The 9,999-nt window shown below is 34.5% G+C and overlaps 1 protein-coding gene across 3 annotated transcripts; it reads right to left on the bottom strand.

Moving 5' to 3' along the window:
• Window positions 1–469: 469 nt before the first annotated feature.
• LOC147389341 (uncharacterized) lies at window positions 470–9,974 on the bottom strand. Of its 3 annotated transcripts, none has more exons than XM_086417984.1 (12): window positions 9,526–9,925; window positions 7,076–7,160; window positions 5,629–5,680; window positions 5,507–5,527; window positions 5,361–5,414; window positions 4,122–4,172; window positions 3,406–3,468; window positions 2,468–2,533; window positions 2,010–2,048; window positions 1,708–1,830; window positions 1,275–1,367; window positions 470–981 (listed from the first exon to the last, which is right to left on the bottom strand). In XM_086417984.1, the coding sequence occupies exons 1-12, from the start codon at window positions 9,611–9,613 to the stop codon at window positions 817–819; spliced, it is 900 nt and encodes a 299-aa protein (XP_086274110.1). In that variant the 5' UTR covers window positions 9,614–9,925; the 3' UTR covers window positions 470–816. The 3 variants fall into 3 exon arrangements, with proteins under 3 accessions (XP_086274110.1, XP_086274112.1, XP_086274111.1); XM_086417986.1 differs by having other exon boundaries at window positions 7,100–7,160; window positions 9,526–9,593; XM_086417985.1 differs by lacking the exon at window positions 2,010–2,048 and having other exon boundaries at window positions 9,526–9,974.
• Between the last annotated feature and the right edge of the window lie 25 nt (window positions 9,975–9,999).

Raw genomic sequence — 9,999 nt, 5'->3', positions numbered from 1 at the left:
AAGAAGCTGATAAATTTTTTTGCTCAAACAGACCTTTTTTGTTTCTCACAGGATCTGGGATCGACCCAATTTACAAAACTACCCTCTCAAAAAATAAGTTTGGTGATTCTATCTCATCCAAGTAAAATAACTTAGTTCAAAATTTAATACTTTCGGTTAAGGGAGAACTTTCTTTGAATTTTGGCTTGGAGAGAAACTTGAGTGTCTTCTGAAGAGTATTATTAGATTATAGAGTCGTCTCATATCTGATATTCTAATGGTTCCTTTGAACCAAGGACGTTTGGGTGTGCACTAAGAACTGAATTTAGATCATCTCATCTCATTGTACGAAGGCAATGATGATTCAGTTTTTGCTAAAATCATTTGGTCAAAATTTACTATTCTTATGTGCATTAATTAAGTGGACTTTTCCTACTTTTTTACAAAGTTGGTGCCTACATCTCTTCGGATCACACACACACTAGTGGAGTTTCATTCCATTGGCAATGTGCTTTAAAATTTAAATTTTGGAAAGAAACAAGTGGGTTTTCAATGGAAAAAAAAGCCGACACATTATAAAATCTCAGACCTCGACAAAATGAATCTGTAACTAAAAGCATAGCTTATGTATTTAACAAACCAAAGATATTGAAAAGAAGCTCTTGTAAGTTACTCTCCTTGCCATTGAATGTGCGTGAATTCCTTTCTTTCCACAAGCCCCAACAAATTGCGAAGGGCGTTAACCTCCACAGAATCTTCAACTTATTAGAAAAATATATGGGTCTCCAACCGAAAAGAAGAGAAGCAAGAGAATTTGGTTGACACCAGAAGACTTCCTCAAAGCATTATCTTTGAATCTTGGTCCTCTAGGTAAGGCACGACATACTTTCTCATGTCACTTTGGGATATTCCAAGATGCTTTCCTAGCACACTAATGTATTTAACCTTTCCAGCATTGTCCAATTTTTTCAAACCGATCCAATCTTCAATGTAGAGTCGTGTCTGCAAGGTGGACCCATATATGTTGTCATTAGGGAATGCTACGTAGACTTAAATAAACAATCTCAAAGTTGCATTACATAATATAAATCAACTGAACTATGGGTCCAAGTTTGGACTATCACATCTTAAATCGTCGTTCAAATTACAGAATTTTCCTTGGTTTTAAGAAATTAGATAAGTTCAGAAAAAGAAAATAAGCTGCCCCAACCTACTGCCAAGGAAGTTCTACCCAAGCCAGATCATAAAACATCCAAATTACCATTTAACATTAAGGTTTTAAACAGAAAGCGTACCTGTTGAGGAGGCAAAACTGGGTTAAAGGCCCCATCTGGATAATATCCGAACCAGGAGGTTTCCTTGGGTACCAAAACCGTGTCATTCTCGAACTAATAGGACATGCAAAGACAAGAAGGGGAAAATCATTAAGACGAAAATATTCAACTAGATACTATAGCAAAGGAAGACATTTTGAATTTATATAAAAAATAAAAGAGTCGTGCTTTTCTGACACCCCCAGACGTGGCATGGGCTAGAACCCTAGATTTTTTTTCCTCAGGATACACAACTGTACATCGCCGTAAATATGTGCATTTGTGTGTCCCGAGGAAAAATCAATGGTTCTAGTGCATGCCATGTCAGGGGGCGTATGTTAGACCCGGGGGGGGGGGGGGTGTCAGAAAATCATTATTCAAAATAAAATAATGAAATAAAGCATTTTGAGCTTACCATGATAAGCACTAAATTATGTAAGCTAGCGAATCGATCCTTGTAAGTGGAGTTTCTCTCATTAGGGAGTTCATTGTTAAGCTTTGGGAGGAACTTACATCCTTTTAAATAGGAGGAAATCTCCTACAAAAGAAAAAAAGTTGATTCTCTTGTTTAGTGCTCAAGAAAAGAATGCAGCATTGCATAAAACTATCAATAATGCATATTTAAGAACACATTTTAATAACAGGAGATCACGAATAGGTAGATCGGATTGCCCTAAATATCTCTTAATGCCCCCACCACTAGAGTATTTTACTCACTGTTGGAATTTTAAGGTAACCACTTGGAGCTAAGTGATTCTGCAATCCGAAAGAAAAGAAGTTAGGTGTGGCCATAGATATTAAGTCTTGCGACATACAACAATAAAATATGGGTATTTTAGAAACCACTCCCTGTAAAATTGGTGATATTAGGTTTACCCCCTTTAGTGTAAGTCAACATTGCTTTTTCTTGATGATTTAACAGGGATTTTTTTTTCTCCAAATTTTGATTTAGTAATTTAAGTATTTGTAGAGCACTTTGAAAAACAAAAACAAAAAAACAAAATTTCACGGTTAAATCATCAAGAAAATGCAACGTTGACTTACGGTTAAGGGAGGTAAACCTAATATTGCCAATTTTACAGGGACCCTAAAAAAATATGAATTTTAATTTTTCCTCAAGTGAGAAGGAATGCAAACTAGACAGTAAGGTTGTGCTATCTATAATGTATAGGTACCTGGACAAAATTGGAGTAGACCTTTGACTTAATTAAATCATCCACGAGAATGCAAAAGAAACCGGACTGCAAAAGTAGGTAGCATTTTTCCAATCTTAATCAGAATTGAAAGTTAAATTAAAAATAATTATTAAACAAAAACCTATTCGTCAATGTTCTTTAATGGACAGCTAATTTGTTACTCAACATACCTTGGAGTGGATCTTAACCTCATTAATTTGTGGCGTCCAAAAACATGATTTGATGCCACAGGGTTATAAAGGACAGAATTCTAAGAACTTTGAAAAAAAAATTAGTTTTCACAGTGCCATCCATTTTCAATACCTTGGATCAAGATCAAAAAGGTTTTTTTTTTTTTTTTTTTTTAATCTGATTTTTCCCATGAAATCTAGAAGAATGTGGTGTGGGATTGCCAATTTGATAATCCATGTGGGCCCAAAGACCCTTAGTAATTTTCCAAGCTAGTCACACTAGCCTGATCCATAAAGTAAAGGTTTGCTCGGTAATGAACTTGATAAATTAAGGGAGTTTTTGTAATAAAATTGCAACAGAGAGGTCTGCCTGGTAAATCTCTCTATTAAAAAAAAAAGAAAGTATTGATTAGATTAGGATCGCTTTCTGGTGTAGGAGATATGTGGGGACCCATTGAAATGGTGGGTCCCGCAACAATGCATATTAAACCCCTAGATGGGCACCTTAGATTTTCTCAACAACCCTAGTGGCATCACATTTATAAATTAAAAACATTAATTTAGAACTGAAATCTTTCTGTTTTTTCCATATTATTTTGTGAGATAAAAAGAGACTACTTGTACCACATACTGTGGAGATGATTAACTTTCTATTCTCCTTTGATGCTATATATGGTTACATCTTCAAATTAAAAGAAAATTATTCTAGATTCCTTTGAGACATTCCAAGGTCAAAAGAGTACTTACTCCACAAAGTGGTATAGAAGCAATACCAGCATGAGGACCTGCAAGTGAGATGAAATTCTTAACCTGTACAAAAATGAAAAGCTCAATGAAAGAAGAGTAGTACAATGAAAGAATGCATTAGGGCTGCAACCGGCCCGAGCTCAATCCGGGTTCAACCCAATTGATGGGTGAGCCTGGGCTGAGTTATGTAGAAAACGAGTTGAGCCTGGGTTAGAATATCTTAACCCAACCTTAATTCCGGTTGAGGGATCGAGCAACCCGACGAACCCAATGCCTGTATGCTAATATGCACATACTTTTATAAAAATCATCTTTTTTTTTGTTTTGTTAACTTTTTGATTCCTTATGGTAATGGCTTCTAGACAATTGAATATTATTAATGTGAGTTTTGATTAAGTATGACTTATCTAAATATCCACTCAATGATGGATTTGGAGGTTACACGTGATTTTATTTATAAGTGGTTTTGTTTCTGATATTGTATTTTTTTTTACAATATAAAATTTATTTATTGATTAAAATGAAATTAGGGATATTCAACGAGCCAACCCGTCCAATCCTCCCAAAATTACCTAACTTGGGCTAACCCGAGCTCAACCCGATTTTAGAATATCAAACTTGGGTTGAGCTCGGGTTAGTGAGCTCAATCCCGATGGTTGGGTTGAGTTGAGCTCAGGTTGAAACGAGAAAATCAATACATCAGAAGAAGTTCTTACAGGAGGTCCTCCGTCACAAAACTCAACAACTGCTCGACCAATTAAGTTTCCCTGAAACAGAACAACAATTTAAGATTTCTTTTAGAATATTTTTATACTACCTTAACATTAGAACTATTAAGTCAAGCAAACATAAAAATAAATGAGAGACTCTTAACATCAACAAATACTGAAATGACTCCATCACATGATCAATACAAGCTAGAAAGAAAATTCTTTAGTGGCACGGAGAAAGACCTATGTAGTGGCAAACAACTCAAGAATCATCAACCGAATTCAAGAGCATTTTCTGAGGAATTTGCTTTTTAAGTGGGGGAGTTAACAATGTCAGAGGAGGGTTGACAACCATGAGCCATCTCACCTCATTCATTTGAGCTGTTTTTTCTAGTCGCTTTCTCTTTCTTTCTTCCTTCTTTGGCTATCTTCTTGGTAGGTCTCCTCGACCTCTGGGAGATTCGATGAATTTGCTCTTTTTGTTCTTCTCAATGTACTTTTCAGGAAAAAAAATTGAAGGTGCCAGCTTGCTAAGTATGTAAATAAGATTTGAATTTTCGTATCATATCGTTTCAGAATGTTTTGGCCAAGATATTCCAGCTTTGGCTGAGACCGAACTACACAGTAACCCCCGAAACATCGAATGTTTTGGATTTTCATAGAATGTTTTGGTTGAGATTGTCTAGGTTTTCCTTCAAACGAAACATTGCTTCAAGAAGAGATTTTTAAACCTTGTGTATAAAGTCTAGAGTGTTTAAAGTACAAAACTGCGTCACCAACCTGCCTTTACCCATTTATCACAGAGCATTGGCCCACTTACATACCCAAATGAAAAGAAAAAACAAACAAACAAACAAAGAACCATGACAGTTGTAACTGGATAAAGATGTCCAGTTTGTTGTAAAGTCCTCTGACGTTAGAAGAGCTCAGGAAGACTTAAAAAGCCTAGAAGTATATGCAGATGGTCCATGTAACATATCTTAACATCTTATATTTACCAATTCAAATATCATCCATTCCCCATAAATTGGTACGAAATCTATCATTTATGAAGAACAATGATGGGAATCAAGAAACCAAAAATATCTAGAACAAGCTCAGCTAAGATGAGGATGTTGAGATGGATGACGAGCAAGAGTGTGAGACCAGGAAAAAAAGAAGATGCATTCATAAAAAGATAAGCATGTGATGCATTAAAAAAGGTAAAGTAGAAGAATTGCAAAGCATCCTATCATTGTGAATCACCTGTGAAAGTCCCACTATGTTATAACCTTTACTGAGCTCTTTCATTTCCTTCACCTATAAGTCCAACAATTAACTGAATGGAGATGAGTTGAACTAAGAACATCAGGACCACCTAAACAGAAATGTAATCCAAAAAGCTTTACCACCTTATCACAAGCAATTCCCGACTGCAAACATGTGAGAATTTAAATTACTACTAAATGATGAATTAAGGAATGTCATATATGAAAAGTTATCATAGTTTAAATTTTTACATAACAGGTCTCACTTGTTTCTGAAAGGGCATAAACCAGGAATCCCATTTTCCATTTCCAATTTCTCTACAGGGGAGGAAAGAAAAATTAGAGTGTCAGTTCTTCTTATAAAAGGACAAGCCAGAAAGATAGATCGAACGAAAGGGTTCTGATATAAAACATGATCTGAAACAGTGTTTTAAAAATCGGATCGAATTGGTGGTCTAGCCAGAATTTGTAACAAAATCGGTTTGGTTAGGTTACCAGCTATTCTCGGTTTGTACAATTATAGATAGGTTATTTTGTATGTACTGAGACTTTGCTCTGGATAGAGTGTAATGGATGAAGGGATAAGGCTTTGTTGCTTTTGTATTTCAAATGCATTAACAAATCTATGCAAAGGTACTTCAAATTTAAAAATTTACCAATGATTTTAACCCAAATCGTCAAATTCAACTAATTAAATAAGAAGCCTCGTGCCATCAATAAAACATCCAAAAATAGCAAATGTGAATTCCACATGTTATGTATATATACATATTTATAAAGTGTGTGTGTAGTACCAGAGTTTGCCCGTGTCTACCAGCAGTTTCATCCTCTTTGTGATTGAGGGGGTAGAAGAACAAAGTCAATAAAGTTGGACCGGTTTTATTGGAAAAAGGGCAGAAGAAGAAAGATAATAAAGTTGGAGAGGTATTATTAGAAAAGGGAGAGAAGAGGAAAGGCGATAATATAAAGTTGAAAGGGTATTCTTTGAAAGAGATGAAAGGCAATAAAGTTGGAGGGGTATTCTTGGAAAGGGAGATGGAAGAACTATTTATGGAACTGTTGTCAATTTTTTAGAAGCAGAAGCATCAGAGAGAGAGAGAGAGCAGAGCAGCCCATTAAAATTTTCTTGTGATGTCTACGTAGTAATGTTTTGGGTCTTTGTTGAATCAAACATCTTTAGACAACATCGAATCCATTTCTATCTATATGTTTGGATTTCTGAATGTTTTGTATCCATGAATTGCTCATTTCACCAAATGATACATTAATATGATACATTAACTGGTTGTCATATATGTATCTAACCAAACTTAAGGCTATGAAATTTAATATGATACATTAACTGCAAGCTCTTAATCAAGTCTGAAATGTTACAATAAACCAGACAACAAGGTCACAACTCACAATATGTAAGGAATTAAAATAAGAAATGCACTTTAAATGCATCAGGTCAAAGTTTATCACTTCTTTTTTCTACTTCTACTTAGTGTTTAGTCCATAGTCTTCAGAATTTGGTGTCTACATGAGTTATCTGCAATTCCTTATAAAATGGATTAATTAGTTGAAACACACCTGCATGAGCCAGTAGACATAAACTTCACTTAACAAGTTCAGGATTGGATTCGTTACAATTAATAAGTTTTCTTATAACTTACAAGCATGTTAAACATAAAATAAACATGGAGTCATTTCCACAAGAAAATAAGAGCATACATGCAATATCCTGTAGAACCAGACCAGTTGCTTAGAAGCTCTGTGAAATGGGAGACTCCATGACTGGAACAGCGGTCTCCAATGCCTGTCACGTGAAAAAAAATGAACTAGCAAAGATAACACAATTGCACAAAACACAAGGATTTACGTGGTTCAGCATTGTGCCTACATCCACGGAACTGAACAAGAACAATCACTATTTTTTCATAAGTTTTACAGCCCTATAGATCTCAATTTATAGAGCCGAGAGTTACAAAAACACATAAACTCCCCAAAACAGAAAGCCCCCAAAAAATAGAAAATCCATAGCGCAACAGAATACAAGACATTTACACAACATGTCATAAGATACGCATTAGAAATCCGAACCTATGAATGTAGCAAAGATCCTAAATGAAAGTAGCATCTCACATAGTTTTTACGCTAAAATATGGGAGACCCTTGATGTTTAACACATGTACTAATTTCTAGTATAACAGGATAATAAAGAATTGTTGTTGTCAATACAGCAGACAGTAACTTGATAGGGAGACATTCTGATGGCAGAAACTTTCAAGGGAAAGAATGGCTCGTTGGAAATACATATCAAACACATTCGCTGATACTTTTATTGGAATAATTTTTATTTTATTTATGTTGGGGCGTATCTTAATTTGTTTTCTTATATTATATATTATTCTTTTTTCTTTTTTTGATAGGTATATTATATATTATTCTCATAATCATTAATACTGTTTTCAAATGAAGATGCCAGATAGCTAAATTGGTTTAAGTCTGTGAGTGTTGATACCACGACTTGGGTTCAAACCCACCCTCACCAAATAACTAAACCACTTATCAAAATAATAATAATATTTTGGAGGCATAAGCCTCCAGTGAGCGAGGCTCTCACAAAAGCCTCGAGGCTTTAAGGAAAGGCACTTTCCTTCAACGGTAGCACTTTGTTCAACGAGAGGTTGAAAAAGCTTACACCTAAGGGACAATGCACGCCTTTTTGACGATTTGTGATTAATGTGTAAGCCTTATGGGGATGTGTTATATTTCTTTTCTCTTTGTTTTAATTTTACCATTATATAATAGTCATTACAAAGTTGTTCCTGTTGTAACATTTAATTTAAATAAAATTCATTAACTATATATATATAGGTTGGTTTCCGTTGACTCTAGAAATTACACACAATCCCAATCATGTAAACAAAATATCTAACGGTTGGGATTTTATGCATATCTCAATAATACATAACTCAATGATACTTATCTCAAGGCTAATTCCCAACCAGTTGGATTTTGTGTTCACATGGTCAAGGTCGTGTTTTACTTCTTGAGTCAAAGGAACCCAACATTATGTATATCACATCTTTATTTTTTGGCCCTAATCTATAATAGCCTTAGTCGATTTGCAACATGAACAGGTAAGAATAGATATACCAAAAAGCGTGCAAACTAGGGTCAGCATTGACCTTAACATCCAAAATACCATTAATTTAGCATACAGAATCCCCCGACCAATGGATGATTTGAGATATTTAATCATATATTTTAATTCCATAAGATTTGATATTCACCCCATACTGGATTGCAGAGTTAAATTGATTTATACACAATAGAAAATCTGTGGCCTTAGTTAGAAATCCATTACTTATTCTTTGCAACTACACTGGTTGTAAAACCCATAGCTTATCATAAGCAGGATTAAGTCAAGAACATTATACCATGGTTTTAAATCTCGTTCGAGACCGAGATGACTCGGGCGAGTCATCTCGGTCTCCTTCAGCAACGATACGGATATAAACTGTCTAAGCATTCACATTATCTCATGAGACAAATGAGATATCTTGGACGATATTTTGAAAACCTCAGTCGAGTCAACCAGGATTTTGTAGATTTTGATTTTTTCATTTTAGTTTAAATATTTATTATATAAATAAAACATGATTTATGACTAAACATTTTCTAATCCATCTTATTTTATTGCAAAATTTTAACAATTTTAATTTAAATATATGTATACCAATCAATCTAAACCGAGTTTAATGGACTGTCTCGCCTGATACGAGTTGACTCGTCCGAGACAAATTGGTCTCATCCATGGACGAGACGAGCCGTCAAACCGAGTTTTGAAACCATGCCTTTTAATGATGATTACTAGTTACAACATCCATTATTAAATGAATATAAGCTTCAATAATTTGTTATAAAACCAGTAATGTTTCTCCACAGCTTCAACTAAATCCTTCCAACTCATCAAGGAAAACGAAATTATTCCCAAATTTGTCCAAAGATTTCTCACCCAAAATTAGAAATTATAACTATTGCTTAAAAAAACCAAAATCAAAATAAGTTATAATTTGTTCTAAACAACACATAAAATCAAAATTAACAAGTTCAAGCTCCAAGAAAACTCAAATGAAGTAGAAAATTTATGAAGAATTCAATGAGATTGTTCATACCGTGTAATACGACGAAAGGAAGAGAAAATGAAAATGGGATGAAAATGAAGATGAAGGAGAAAATGATTGGTAGTTGCAGAGGAGCCATTGATGATAATGTTGCAGGAATTGTTTGGTTAGAATCTTGATCTTGCAGAAATCTAGGGTTTCTAGTTTCTCGGAGAACTTTGGAGTCTCCCTCAGTGTTCTCTCTTAAAGGAATTTGTTGAAGTGTAGTTGGACTGACAGTTTGAAAGAATAGCAACGTTGACTTTGAGTCGGTAATAACCTTGAAATATCATGTTATTATCATGTTTTAGACAACAAATTTATAATAAATTAAAAAAGAGTCTGGATCCGATACTCCAGAAGTTGAATAATACGTCTCTTTATGCCACGTGGCACATTATTACAGAGCTATGAACCGTAAGTGTTTTATCCATATTTATAATTTACAGAAAATCACGCTTGTTAATATCTGGCAAATGGATTCAA

This window comes from Akebia trifoliata, chromosome 12, assembly GCF_017979445.1.
Source record: "Akebia trifoliata isolate Shusen 1 chromosome 12, ASM1797944v1, whole genome shotgun sequence".
NCBI lineage: Eukaryota > Viridiplantae > Streptophyta > Magnoliopsida > Ranunculales > Lardizabalaceae > Akebia > Akebia trifoliata.
This window is presented reverse-complemented; position numbering and strand designations above follow the sequence as displayed.